This window comes from Rhea americana, unplaced genomic scaffold (genome assembly GCF_003343005.1).
Source record: "Rhea americana isolate MKP2758 unplaced genomic scaffold, rheAme1 scaffold_101, whole genome shotgun sequence".
Lineage (NCBI taxonomy): Eukaryota > Metazoa > Chordata > Aves > Rheiformes > Rheidae > Rhea > Rhea americana.
In genome coordinates, this window is record NW_028185051.1 from 1,151,112 (window position 1) to 1,166,458 (window position 15,347).

The window sequence follows — 15,347 nt, forward strand, 5'->3', positions numbered from 1 at the left end:
TGAACCAAGCAAATGTCATATGGCAGAGGTCTCAAACAACAGCTCAGAGAGGTGTGGGAACTGGCCCACTTAGAGGCAGAATTCTCTCTGCCTGTGGAATTTGGCATTTTCCAAGAAGTTATGGAATCTAGGACTTTGGTCATATAATTTGCCATTCTCCTGCAACTTGCCACCGAGCATTTTGTTTCTCTCTTGCCTTGCAGTTGTTTCTTGCAGTGTAACTTCTCCTTCCCAAAAGGAACTAATTCAAGTTACAGTGCTTGCTACCTATGCATTGATGAAGTTCAACAGTAGGAGTCAGGAAGCTGAGTTGAAGTACAGTGTGCATCGGAGGAAGGATGAAAGTTTAAAATGTAGGCTGGTGAGCTAAGCAGTTTGTAGGGAGCATAACCGTTGAGTTGAGGCTGGGAAAGATGAAGCCCCCCCCCCCTTTTCTTCTGGCATAAATCAGTTCTTAAAGTTGCTGTGAACAGCCTTGAAAGAACAGGTCCTGAGCTGAGGATAAATATGAATCAACACTTAATGGGTAGTTTGCCACAAATGAAATTGGAAGAGTTACTTCAGCTAGGTAGCCTTATCTTTATATGAGGATGATTTCTGTGTTAATAGTTACAGAAACTATTGCAAGTGCTAAAGCAGTGAACCTGTGAGTGCTTACATGCTCTGTAAGCTAGGAGATGGAGGCTAGTTGAAGTAAATACTCTGAAGACATTAATTTCACATTAATATCTTGTATTGTCTTTGTAGGAGGAGAGACTTCAGCATGCAAACCTTCATCTGTTCGGCTTGCACCATCGTTTTCATTCCATGCTGCTGGCCTTCAGATGGCTGGACAGATGTCCCATTCGCATCAGCAGTACAGTGATCGTCGGCAGCAGAACATAAATGACCAACAGGTTTCTGCCTTATCATACACTGACCAGATTCAGCAACCTCTAACAAACCAGGTATGTGATACCAAAAAAGTCATTTTAGTATGCAGATGTTATTCTTTCTGTAAATATTTTTGTAAGCTATGAATACATTTTTATAACCCATATATTTTACAAATTGATTACAGGATCATGATTTATATATTATTTTTAACTAAGTAACTCCTGACTTTTCAAAGATGGGTGGAAGAATTAAGTTTTTGGAAGTTGTTTTTAAACATCTGATAAATATTTATTGTGATTGCTCTACTTCTAACATTTTTGAAATGAGAGGGAAGAAGGATTATTCAGTTGGGGAGCTAGAATTGATAATGGTTGATTTTTCAGTGCTGTTTTATGTTAAAACATGATTGCTTTATTTTTTTAATGAGCATTTTGATGRAGAGTGGTTAGCATTTTTGAAATGTAGAGGTTTGCACAAAACACAGTTTTTGTTAATCAAGATACACATTTGTTAAAGAAAATAAACGATAAAGCCTGTGGTATCACTAGGATTCTACTACTGTTTCTTTAGCCTTTTAAAATTAGCATTCTCTGTATGGTACTTCCTATCAGGTATGAATATAGTAAGCATAGTTAGGAATAAGGATGTTTTTTGGCTATAAAGATCAGTGCTTCTTCCTTATTGCCTTTGGCAGCTGAACTAGCTTCCTAGCCAGCTGTTTTACTAGCCGGAAAAGCATTCCTCCTGTGCGGAAGATCATTTGGTTGCTTTCTAAGGCGGACATGGCCTAGTATTGGAGATATGAACACAGACTTAAAAAATCCAGAAGTCAGTAAGTCAAAGCTTGAAAATCTCATGCAGGTTAGTGAGACATGTTCCACATAGGGAGATGCTGCTTTCAAATTCGGGTATGCTTCTGTGTTCAAGGTGGCTTCAACAGAGTAATCTGCAGTACCATCAAGAGATGCTCTACTGATACTGCACTGTAGAAACACTGTAGAGGTTCTGCAGAAAGAGRGAAAGATTAGAGAGAATGAGTATGTTGAAACTAAGTGCCAAGATACCTGATACTAAAATTTGGAGCTGCATCATGTCTGGGACTCTGTGAAGAACAACAGAATGAATGAATGGAGCTGACAAAGGATGTTTTCACTTTCAGGAGAGCCACTCAAGAAGAAGAAGAAATCTGTGTATATAATAGTATTTATCTCAGGAAATCTCCAAAGCTATTTTGTGTGACTTTTTTACATTAAAGGTCCCCCAGAAGACCCACAATAAAGTTAGTGAATCAGTTCTGCAATTCAGAAAAGTTGCTGTGTTCCTTAAACCTTTCATGGTACTTAGAGGAACCTTATGCATTTGTGAGCTGAGTGCTTAGTCATTCATGTTTGCAACACAAAAAGCAGGATCAAGGAACTCTAGGATGTGTCACCATCACTTCCTGCTTGTGGTCGTACTGGCTTTAAAATGGCAGCTGAATGTTAGAAAGCCAAAAAATGGCATTTGGAGAATAGCCAAGAATTGCTGAACGAAGAATGCAGCCCACTAGGATGAGGATATAAATGTAAGGGAAAGGCTGTGATTGGCCCTGGAAAGTTTTCCACATGAAGAAATGAGCAGCTGGCCGTCTCTAGATAGGGGTAATAAAACTATCTTTGCACCACTAATACTGAGTTAGAATCAGTGTTTTTGTTTTCCTGATTCCAGTTCCATCCTGGTTTTTCTGTCTTACTGTTTTACCATAATTTTATGTCGAAGTCTATACAGTCCTCTCCCTACCCATCTCAGAACTGCTGCTCCTTTATCCTCTTTGTCTGCTCCTTTAAGCACCRTTGATTGTGAACGTGGGCATCTTCTTGAAATCTTACGCTTTCTTGTGTTTCATAACTCATTTTTCTTTTGAGTTCTTTTGTTTCTCCCATCAACGTCACACAGAGTTCTCCTTATCAGATTCCAGGTTTATGTAGTAGTTCCATGCAGATCTGTGAGCGGGTTTTGGTGTCTTTTGCCTTTCCACTGTCTTTTTGATCAGTCTCATCTGCAAAAACAAGTTCAGTTAACATCTTTAGGCTAGTGACTCCCTTCAGTGGCTCTGCACCTTGTCTTTGTGCAAACAGAATTCTCATTCTTTCTCTTTCTTAGTTCTTTTGTGGATGTCTTGCTGTCAGTTCAAGTTCATCTTGATTAAAACATAGCTATTACTCTTTTCATCTTATAAAAGCCATTACCCTCCACTATTAAAGAGTTGGTGCTGTCTTTCTTTTGTTTCTTGCTATGGACAACGCCACCATCTTGCTTTTCCCTGAGGATATAATTGCATACCATCCAGATTTTCACATCTAAGCAGTAGATACATCTTACAGATTATTTCTTTATGAATTTTCTACAGGAACCCTTTTTATCCAAGGAATTGCCATGAATGTGCTGCAGCTTGTTTCTTTCTGTCCTTGATAAAAGCAAGTCTGTCCTGTATATGTCAATTCAGAAAAACTCCTACAAAGATCATGTCTGAACCAGCACTGTGCGACTGTAATACATACTGTTTTCCTCAGTTGGAATCCCACTATTAATTTCTGTTATGATTTGCTTGCCTGTTGTTAAAGCTTGTGACAGCAGACTAACCTTGTAGTTTTGGCAAACTGTAAAGTCAGATAAAGTGACTATACACATACATGTTTTCAGATAGATACAGTTAAGATGATCATATTTTTAATTTGGGCAGAAAAAAAGAATTTAAAGAATGTGACTTACAGGTGCACAAAGCAAAAATAGACATGACACTGTGTTGAATGAGGAACAGGGGTTATMAATAAGAATCCTGTACAGAAAGGCTGAATTTCTGTTACAGAAGGCTCAGTAGAGCGATCCAATAGCCATAAAAACCATTAGGAAGAAACAGGTGACTTCCGGCAGATATGGAAAGCAAAATTCTTAAAGAGTAAGTATTTTGTTCTTTTAATGTACTCTCTTGCATCCATTCAGACAGACAAGAAGTTAGGTCTCTGAGCTTCAGTTTCCCAGAACTGCCTAATGCAGTAGTGGTCATCAGCTGAYGAGACGGGTGATTGGATCATCTTTTGGTGGTACCAGTCCCACCAGGCTAAATATAGCCTATTTGGGTGTGATGTCAGAGTCCCACAATGTATCGCTACTTGCCAGCCCTTTTACTCCCAGGAATGTTCCATTGCCTTGTTAATTCAGTAGCCATATTTGTAAGTGGAGCCGGACTCTCCCAGGGAATGTGCTGATTGCGCTGGGACTGCCCGCAAAATCCTTTTCTGAGGTCCAGCCCCCATCTACTGGCCACACTGCAGCACTGCATTGCCGGCATTGCTTCGCCTTCATGCTACTGCTTGTAACATTTTCTTTTGCCAGGAAAGTCTCCTCTCTGATCCCCAAAATATTCTGTTGTTTGAATAAGCAGAGTTCTTACTAATTAAAAATTTGCTAAATCTGATGTAGAGTAGCCACGTATCTTGGAGTGATTCTTTAACTGAACGGATCCAAAATGCAAATGGTAAAAGGGAACTTAGGCAATTGCTGCATTTGCTGAACTGTGTAAAGAGAGTAATTTGTCCAAGCCTGGACAAAATAGGCTAGCTGAAAATAAAACTCAGGAAGATGTGTCTGGTTTTGGTGTCCTGATTTTTTTTTTTTAAGGAAAAATAAATATCAAGTAATTTTTCTCTGAAAAATAAGTGTCTTCCTAATAGTTCTTCAAGCTGAAACAGGGAAAGGGTATTCCTAGTCAGTTGCAGTTTACTTTCAGTATTTAGAATAGCAGTGTCCTCTATTAACTAATCTTAATAAATGGAAAAGATGATCTCCCTTGTTTTTTTTTTATTGTCTGTCTTTATAGTGAGGACTGCCGCCTCCTTTAGAGGAGTATTTTCTTTATCCAGTTCCTATAATGATTTTCATTCATAACCAGATAATGAGGAGGCTAGGCCATCCATGTTGATTGATTATTTCTACTCCATGCTGACTGTTTTTTGATTTGTAATTTTTTGCAGWCTGTATTTAGATAYTTCATCTATCATCTATTTTAGTCTYGGATTACAGGTTAGGAAACAGTAATGTTAAATTAAATTAATGTAAGTTATATATAGTCACATTGTACTAATGTACAATTACCCTTAAAGGTCTTTACATGCCTTCTGTTGCCCCTATAGCCCCTATAGGTGATGGTGACCAAAAGTTAACTCACCTCACCATTGGCAAGAAATAGCTGACAGGAAGATACTTCAAAGCCAACAAGGTTGATTTGTTTTTCACTTATGAGGCTTTAAATTACACTTAAAAATTACCAGCTCTATACTTTTTTGTTCAGTAGTCAGGCTTAAGGCTCTTATTTCTGGAAAACTGCTGAATTCTAAAGGTATACTCTTAAGCTGTCATTCTCCAAGTGCGTGACTGCTGGCCTGATGGGGTCCTGCTCTTGGCTGTTGGTCTAACCTCTCTGACAAGTGCTGGAGCCAGCATGATGAAATCAGTAAGAACATGTGGTTTAGTGTGAATAGAAGCGTGAGATTTGTGGGACTTTTCTCCCTTAGGAGTAACAAGCAATAATATTTCTTCGTCCTGCCTCAACTGGTTGCATCCTGTGAATTCAGCTTAGCCTGATGTTAATGTAAGATAAGATCACATCTTCAAACGAGCATTTCTTCTGTGCTKTGTTAGTGTGGTTTATCTTCATCATGGATACTCAGATTGTCTGAGACTTCTGTCAGTAAAGTACAAAAGAGTAGAAAATTGATTTACCTGATAAGGAAATTGAGGTGAGATTCCTGGGCAGATTTTGATAACAAATTCCAACAGTTCAGGTTTCACAAAGCACCTGTGATTCAAAGGCCAGACTTCATGCTTTGGGATTGTTAAACATCTCTCTCTCTCTATGTATCTAAGCTCAGTTATCACCTGCAAAATTCAGAGTTTTGCTGGTGTTGGCCAGAGATGTAATTGATTGCAGCCAGATCATTGAAATGTAATGTGTTCTAGCAGGCAGTAGCAAATCCTTAGTCCAGTTACTCAGCTGCCTAATAATGATTAACATTATAATGTTATTATAAAAGTGATTATAATTAAAGCGATGGCCAGGTTTCTCTAGACTCTGTCATGAATATGAACATGTATATATATTCACACACACACATGCATGCATATATATATTTTATTAAAAGCATTTCCCTCATTTTCCTTCTATCTCAGACATTTTTAAGAAAAATATGTTTATGCTCTGGCAACATGAATTTAAGAAAGTGGATTTTTCCTTCCCTTTCTCTTACCCACCACTACTCCTCACTGCCTTTCTCTTTTGAAAATGATTGGGCAAGATCAGGCAGGATAAGTTTTTGGAAGATAATTACTTGTTTGCGTGTTGGATTTTTTTTTTTTCATTTAACTTTATTTTACTTAAAGTTTGTCTGGTCCTTACTATTACTTTTATTCAAGAACCATATGTACTTGAGAAGGGAAGCCAAGAGAAAAGGTAAATAACTCACAGAACATGACTCAATGATTAAAGTAATTGGACTGAAATTCTGTCCCTACCTACATGTAGTTTTGGCTCTGAGTACAGTCAGTCTGAAGAAGATTCCTGGATTTCTCGTGTCCTGTTTTCTGGCACATATGTTTGTTGTGATACAGGAAGAGTTTTAATTAGCAAGGCATGGGAGATGAGACTGCTCTATTCTGATGGGTCCGTTAAATAGGTTGTTACAATTGGAATTATTGCTAAGAGGTATTCTCAAAATATAAAATCTTCATTATTTCTTTGGTTTGTAAAATGAAATTTGTACTATATGCAGCCAGGTTTTTTTTTTAGTGAGTTTAGATGGTGATGGATTTTTTTTTTAAATATCTGGATTAAAGCGTTCCATTAACTGAACGTATATGTTTGCTCATAAAATTTCCCTTAATGAAAATAAAATACAGTCGGTGAGGGACAGTGCCATCTGTTTTCTAGGTAACAAAGCATATGGCCAAAGAAAAGAGAGATTAGATATGTAGATGGAGGAAGAGAGGAAGGGAAAGAGTGAGTTATCTGTTCCTATGTTCACTAAATCTCAAAGTCTGTACTAGCTAAAATAGCATACCTGAGTTAAAAAGCACAAATATATTTTTTTAAACTGGTTTGACCCAAATGAATTTAATACACATCTGGGGCTTTTGGTTGCTTTTTTGGTATTTGCTTGATTCTTCCTTAGTCTGACTACTTATTAGTTGCTTCTCAGGAGTAGCTCATGTGCCTTGGTTAATGGACACGAAAATCAGATTTCAATTCCTTATGTGTAATTTAACTTCATCGTGCTACCGTCTGGGGTAGGTGTACTGATTTCATGATGGCATTAGTGCGATCCAGTCAGAATGTAGAGGTTATTTACTGATGTACATAAYTGTAATGAAAGTAGTTTCTTGTTTCTCTGCCCTAAAACGTAGTGTATCTTTTGATTTGCATTGTATCTGTGGGAAGATCAGAGGTTGCAGTGTTCCTGTCTGACCACCAGATAGAGACCAGAGCTTGCAAAGTAGGTTATCTTGGCATTTTTTGTGGTAGAGCATCCTTTGAAGCCAAGAAGGAAATCAGTATTACAGCAGTGACAAAGAATTTAAAAGTGCTATTATATGAAATAATGACCACTTTGTTCCATAATCTTTTGTCATCAGAGGAAGAAGGGAGCAACCTCCTCCTCAAAAATGATCTTGGAAGAAGGGAATGTTAACATTTTTTGAAATATAATGAGGGGAGGAAGAAGAGACGGTCAACTTCTCCTCCTCTCCCACATAAAACATTCTAATAGCCCGAGATAGCAAATTATTACCTCTTAAAAAGTTCATACAGGTTAAAGTATGTCTTCAGAAATGCATGATTATATAAAAGCATGACTAAAAGCATGGTTTTTAGGTATGTAACTAGCTGCAAAAATTTCAGAGATGGGCTTCAGAATTTTAAGTATTTATGAGTAGGAGACAACAACAAATTAGATTCTTTTTCTCCAGGCTGCTTTTTTCAGAGCCAAAATAGAAGATTTTTTTCTTTTTAGTAAGAAAATTTGAGTTGCAAGTAAACAGGAACACTTGTGCTACAACTTTGTGTTTCAAATCAGAGCAATCATATGTCTGAATAGTTGATCTGAACTACGAAGTTCTTCTGTAGATGGGAAATTTCCTCCAAAGTCTAACCTTCAGCAATAGATGTGCTGTGGTGGCCGTGTCAGCCTGGGACAGAGAGTAGTCTTTGCATGTATTCAGGCACCACAGCATGGTTTCTCCTAGCAGCAAAATGCAGCAGTGTTACCATGCTTCTGTAATCTCTCTAAATCTGATTTAGAAATTTAAAGGAAATGCTTGCATTTGTACAGTCTGTGTAGTATAGCCTGTACAGTGAAAGTTGTGATTTAGGGTAGATGCTGTTCAGCTGTCTAACAGTATAAGACAATTGAAAATAACCATATTTAGGTGTCATTTAGTTAATAGTGAACGTGTTTTACAGAGGAACAGAAAACAACAGAAATGCTTTGGAAACATCAAATTGTTTAGAAAATTTTGAAATGAACTTTTTCTGATACTACAAAGCATTTGTGGTCATGTGTTTGTAAGAAGAAAACAATTGAAGGATTAATTTGATAAAACTACTTGAAGAAAATTACTGGTYGTGGCATTGTCCAAAAGTGAATTGATTGAAACAGTCGCCCTGGGACATGACTTGTGTTAAAAAGCCTTGAGGCAAGTTAACCCGTATTACATTAGTTCAGAGAAGCATTCTCAAATCCAGAAGGCCAGATGTCAGCAGTCTTGCATGGGTGTAAAAATGTTCTGTGGGCTTATTTTGACTGATATCCATCAAAGCTTTGAATTACAGTTTCTTGGGAGCGTTCAGCTTTACTGAGTTTCATATTTTGGGAGTCACAGCCTTATAGAAATTTAGTAAGATTGGGACAGTTTCCTGGTGTGGGGTTTTTCCCCTCTCTACTCTCTTTCTCCCCTTTTGTAAATTTACCAGCACACTTAAGCTCTGCAGTGGAAAAGAAAAGTACAGCGGTTGGGGAAAGCAATATTCTAATGTGGCATTCTCTGTCTGTCCTTTGTTGGTGCCATTTTTGTTTTCATGGGTTATTTTTGTGTCTGTCTTAGTATGGTGACTTGGGTACATGAAATCAAATCCAATTTCAGATGTCTGCTTTTCTCTCCAAACTGCTTTTTATCAGTTTTGTTTGTGAGAAATTTTTTGAGTCATATATATATATATATATATATATATGTATATATATATATATATTTAATTTGGTCACTGAGCATGGAAAACAACGCTATCTGTACAGCCACCTTCACAGGTAGCAACACTATGAAAGATAGAGGAACAGTTGCTCTCTTCCAGTTCATTTATTAGTTCAACAGTACTTTTATTTAAATGTTTCATTATTTTTGTTGATGACTTATGCTGTTCCCTCAGCTCTGCAGGAGGCTGAGCATCAGTTTATTTGTAATTGGAGGCGGTGGATCAGATTAAAAACTTAGAGGAAAGTTGTGAGCCTTAGTGTATTTGATGGTGTGAGATGAGAGTTGTGAGGCTGAGCATGGTGGCGCACTGTTGCCTATCTTAGTAATGAGGAAGGAAGTAGAAGAAGCTTTAATATGTATGAAACAAGCTTTTCATCAAGTAATAGAATTGCTTAAAATGACCTTTGGATTTATGTCATTTGGAAGAGAGGGAACAGGGAGAGGCAGATTGGAGACCAGCCACCCTAACCTCATCACTCTCTCTCCTAACTCCCCATTAACACCTTTGCTGGATGAGAAGGAGAAGCAGCTGGAGCTTGTCTAGTGGTACCTTTGTGCTGTTAAGTAAGCATATGCTGGATAACTAGTCAGCTGTTGCCAAATGAAATGGATAAGGACTTAATTTTTTCTGCCTTCTCTTCAGTGGTGATACTAATTTGGATTATCTCCAGCTTGTGACTTGTTTTGAGGAAGTCTTATAGGAACTTTATCTTTTTGAGATTTCAACCAAATCTTCAGGGGGAGTAGAAGTTGATCAATAGATCTGGAAATCTTTTGGGCCATGTGCAGGAGAAATGAGATGGACAAAATTTTATCACACAWGTCTTGTTTATTTAGAAAAAAATACAAAAAAAATCGGTCTGCTGTTGAAGGTTGTTCTAAAAGCTGTTGGTTTTAGGAAGAACAAATGATGAAACATTAGTTTCWAAACTTTAAAGCTAGATACGGTATTCTTGAGCGTGCTTCAGATTTCTTCTCAGGCCTTTTTTTTTTTTGTGCAAAGCACAATAGATCTGATTTTCTTGATTTTGAATTTAATGCAGATTAATGTGGCAAGCTACTGTTCCATAGTTATACTTGACAAAGCTTAGTTTTCCAGTAGCTGTTAACTTCTATTTGTGGTTTTAATGCAGCTATAAACTAAATACAATTACAGTTCATGTATTAGTCATGAGGTAAAGGAGCGATGTCAGCAAGAATTTATATTGTCAAAGGAGCTGAATTTTTAGCTTGGGAAAAAGACTGTTTATAGGAATTAAGCCTGATTGGTATGTTGGGAGAGTGGCTGGAATTTTGGGTTTTGAGTTTTTGTTTGATAGATTAAATCATTGCTTTCTTTGAGACCTGTTTTTTTTTTCTTTTTTTATGTCATCTTAAAGAAAAAGATGGTAGAATTAAATAGCTCACCTCTGTGAGAGACAGGGCAGGGTATGGCTTTTTTCTGTCTAAGTTGTGATGTTGTCATATTACAGAGGCGAATGCCCCAAACTTTCCGTGATCCAGCTACTGCTCCTTTGAGGAAACTCTCCGTAGATTTGATCAAAACATACAAACATATTAATGAGGTAATGGCTCCAATTATCTTTTTAATGTGTGTTACTGTGATGCATTTGCTTAGAAGACATTATTAAATATGTTTTCCATGAATCGTACTGCATCTAAATGCATTTCTTTTGATGGCATTAATTAGGGATTTTGTCTTATTCTGGAAAATCCTTTGACCATAGATAAAGAAATTATGCATTATTTTAATAAAAGATAAAGCAACTGGAAAGGACAGAAGTGTTTTTGTCCACCCTTGAATTATGTCTGAAGAAAACAGTTTGTTCCTGTGCCTGGAGAAGAGTAAAAAGAGAGACAACYGAGCTTGCTTTCTTTTCTTGAGTAATACTAGAAAAATTTTGAATTTCTTCTTTTGTTATTGAATTTTTTTTGGAGGGGGAAGACTCTATTATGAAATCGATAATCGATTTTTGCAGTAGATGTGGCTGAATGCTAAAAGCATAGCTTTAAATTTTCAAATGCAATTAAGTTCTTGGGTGTTGTTATTTCTAGGCCTGATTCTTCATAAGTTCTGAATCTCTGCTTTCTGTATGCTAAATCTTTCCAAAAGTCTTAGGAATCCTCCTCAATTACTAGTCACCAAGAAAATACTGGCTTTTTTTTCCTTATGCTTATTGAGCATTCAGGTTTTGAAAGTCTTATGAAGAGCTAAGAAAAATGAAGTTTCCTCTGTTGTCCACATCTCATTTGAGATCACTGATGTCACAGTCCTGCTTGCTGACCAGCACACGCRCAATTTTTAATGCTGGAGTGGGTGTTGTTTCTGTTGTTTTATAAACAAATTCTGAGCTTTTTTGGTGTATGATACGGAAATAAGTATGGCACAAACACTGTTTTGRATTATCCTATAAAACTTTATGAATATGTTTAAACTTATAAGGAAAATAGTTAAGACCTGTTTACTCTTATTTGTCTAATTTATTATTAGTAGCCAATGTAAGATACGAAACTGATGTATTTAACATGCGAAAGCATCAGTTAGTTTCTAACTCTTAGGCAGTTGTAGGGAATGTGAAATAATTCCTGCAGTGATCACAGACTGCCCTGGAAAACTATTTTTCTTTCTTTTTTCTTTCTTTCTTTCTTTCTTTCTTTTTTTTTTTTTTTTTTTTTCTTTTTTTTTTTTTTTTTTTTTTTTTTTTTTTTTTTTTTTTTTTTTTTCTTTTTAGACTTGTGGAAAGAGCGACTGGTAACTGCTTTTCACAGTCTGTTTAAAAACATTATCTCTCTAGTGGTCTGTTCCTGGGACTAGAAGCTGGGAACTTTTTTGTCACTGGCTTGTTGAGTGGTCAAACTAAGATGCTATACTTCTTGTTTTCTTTTTTTTCCTTTTCTTTTTTCTTTCTTTTTTTTTTTCTGAATGCAGGTTAGATTTCCTTTCAGCAGCATTTTTAAAAAGTGATAGATATGTGTAATTGTTTCCATGCTTAGTCATTATGCTTGTATGCAGTATTGTTATGCAACATTTACATGAATTTTTTGCTAAATATAGTAATTAGTAATTAAAAGGAGTTTTTTGGTGTTAGAATTTTAATTTTTTTCTAGTTGCATTTTAACCTTTCAAACCAGGCTATTTCAAAGTTTTGATTGTAATTTTACTGTATGTATAGTTTACTGCAATGCATCTTTTCTTTTTGCTCCTACAAGCGCAAAGAATTAATGTTATCTGTGCATTTATTTAGATCTGCTTACAAATTTATTTGTAATTATTCATTAAGATCGTGCTTTTGGTGTAATTAAATAGAGTGATGAGAAGAGAGAATTGTTTTTCAGTAGTAAAAGTTGTGTTTTAAAATCACAGAGTTAGGTACGTGGGTACAGTATGATTATAAAAGCTTTGCTAAATTGATGCTCTAAAAACTGTTCTTCTAAACAATGTATTCTTCACCTATAGGTTTACTATGCAAAAAAAAAACGGCGGCATCAACAGGGCCAAGGAGATGATTCCAGTCATAAGAAGGAGCGAAAAGTTTACAATGATGGCTATGATGATGACAACTATGACTACATTGTGAAAAATGGGGAGAAGTGGATGGATCGTTATGAAATTGACTCTCTAATAGGCAAAGGATCGTTTGGACAGGTAATACAAACTGAGAAGCCTGTAATTCATGTGAATTGTAATACAGCATTCATATGAGTAGGTATTCCCTTTTCATTTTGAAATCATTCTTAAGTCTATCAACCTGACTGTCTATTCAAGATTCTTAAATCTGTGGTCTTTCTTATTATTACAAATAACATCTCGATATCCTTCACTATATACTTTTGGTAATGCATTTTGCAAATGAGCAGATCCTTAAACTTTTGTTGTCAATCCACCTTTTTAACTTTTTGTTTTGTGTTTTTAAATTAAAACGTAAACACAAACATAGTCTTGGTASTAGGGATTGTATATTCTCTACACTAATAATGTTTTCACTACTAGTAGCAAATCAAAGCTTGATAAAAATGCTGGAAGGTTTCTTTTGTTGTTTTTGTTAGTTTTTCTCTTATTCTGCCAGTCATTTTCAATATTGTGCTGTTGATTTACTACTTGCACTTGAATACAATACATGCCGTAGTGCAGCTCCATGAAGCCCCAGTTCTRTTTTGAAACATCACTGTGATAAACTTCATGTGATCGGTTGTGGCTTCAGTGTAGTATCAAGTAAGAAAAGAAATATAATTAGAAAGAATGACAACTCTAAAAATATTTTTTTCGTTTAAATTTGGGTATGTTTAGAAAATGTGTTTTACTGTATTTTGAAAACTTGAATCGAGAGTTTGCTTATATATGTGACTTTTTCTCTTTCAGGTTGTAAAGGCTTATGACAGAGTGGAACAGGAATGGGTGGCTATTAAAATTATAAAAAACAAGAAGGCTTTCTTAAACCAAGCCCAGATTGAAGTACGGTTGCTTGAGCTTATGAACAAACATGACACAGAGATGAAATACTATATAGGTACTCGAATAGTTATTCTTACCTTTTATGTAATCATTAAGAATATTTTAGATCCTGCTGTAGAGTGTAGGATGTTGCAACTAACTGTTTTGGTGCTTAAGAAGTAAAAAAATTATGTAACTTTTTGCATTTCTAATATAATTTAGTTTAAATAATTTGGCATAAAAGCAACAGTTTGCTTTATATATAGGATCAGATCCAGAAGAAATTATAGGAAACATTGTGGGATAACAGAATTGTTATTCTGTAGCATTCAGATCTTCTGAAAAAAWTTGTTTTCCAGTTGATGAAATGGTCACCTGAACAAGTTGCCATGGATCAGTTKTTCCACAAGCTGTGGTCTGTGATAGTTCACACCTCTTTCACTACTTTGAATGTATCTTAACTTACTTAGAATTGTCATGAATACGAGCCAGGTAGTTAATTTGGAACAACATCACACAATAGTTCATGGCTAGCTTAATCATTACTTTCTTGATCATGTATTAAAAAAGCTCAAAATACTTCATAACAGACCTGAGAGAAGTCCTGTGTAAATGTTAAGGCTTGGCCTTTAAATCTTGCAGAACATTTCTAAAACTTATAAATCTGGCTGTTCTTGAAATTGGCATTCTATCCCTTGAATTATTATTCTAGTGTCACTTGAGCAAGCTCATATGAAAAGTTTATTAAATACTGTCTGATCTTCAGAGTAGACACTTGGGCAAAAATGGTGATGGAAGGAACGGAGCAGAATTCTGAAAAAAAACGATGGAGAAGTTTGAGAATGAAAGATTAAGGAAAATAAAACTCCATTTTTAAGCGTCCTTTATTTTAGTCTGTAACAGGTGAAACACTTAATAGCTATGTTGTTTGGATTTTCATGTATATATTGGATTACTAATTTTTCTTTCTGTGGTTTGGAAAGGAAACTTTGAAATAATGTTAAAGTATGTTGGTTTTAAATTATCTAGTGTACCGAATAGGTTGTATTTTGACTTGTTTTATTAATATGTTATCTTTCCCTTTTTAGTATGTGTTTTATCAGTTTAGAAGTTTTTAAGGTATTTTTAACCTAGGTTTATTGGGAACATGCTAATGTAAAGTTAGCAGAACTCTACAGCATACTGTATCAAAAAGAGATTTCAAAAACCTTAAAGCTCTGACCAAGTTTTAGGTTAATGCACAGCAAATAAAGGCACTATTGCCATTATCAAGAAAAGTCTTGGAATTTTAGCTTTATAGAGTCACAGAATCACAGAATCGCTGAGGTTGGAAGGGACCTCTGGAGATCATCTAGTCCAACCCCCCTGCTCAAGCAGRGTAACGTAGAGCGTGTTAGACAGGGTTGCATCCAGGTGGGCCTTGRACATCTCCAGAGAAGGAGACTCCAGAGCCTCTCTGGGCAACCTGTGCCAGTGCTCTGTCACTCACAGTGAAGAAATTCCTCCTCACATTCAGGCAGAACTTCCTGTGCTTCAATTTCTGACCATTGCCTCTTGTCCTGTCACATGGGACAACTGAAAAGAGTTTGTCCCCGTCCCCTTGACACCCTCCCTTCCGGTACTTACACACATTGATAAGATCCCCCCTCAGTCTTCTCTTCCCCAGGCTGAAGAGGCCCAGCTCTCGCAGCCGTTCCTCATAGGGCAGGTGCTCCAGCCCTCTGATCATCGTCATAGCCCTACACTGGACTCTCTCCAG

At 36.3% G+C, this 15,347-nt stretch overlaps 1 protein-coding gene across 2 annotated transcripts in view; it reads left to right on the forward strand.

The window, feature by feature from the left end:
* The window catches only part of DYRK1A (dual specificity tyrosine phosphorylation regulated kinase 1A), a 92,363-nt gene that overhangs the window by 64,350 nt on the left and 12,666 nt on the right, over positions 1-15,347 (forward strand). For both annotated transcript variants that reach the window (XM_085304848.1, XM_085304858.1), the window contains exons 3-6: positions 748-947; positions 10,629-10,721; positions 12,614-12,802; positions 13,517-13,664. In XM_085304848.1, coding sequence (XP_085160974.1) covers positions 748-947; positions 10,629-10,721; positions 12,614-12,802; positions 13,517-13,664 — 630 coding nt within the window. The remainder of the gene's footprint in view (positions 1-747; positions 948-10,628; positions 10,722-12,613; positions 12,803-13,516; positions 13,665-15,347) is intronic.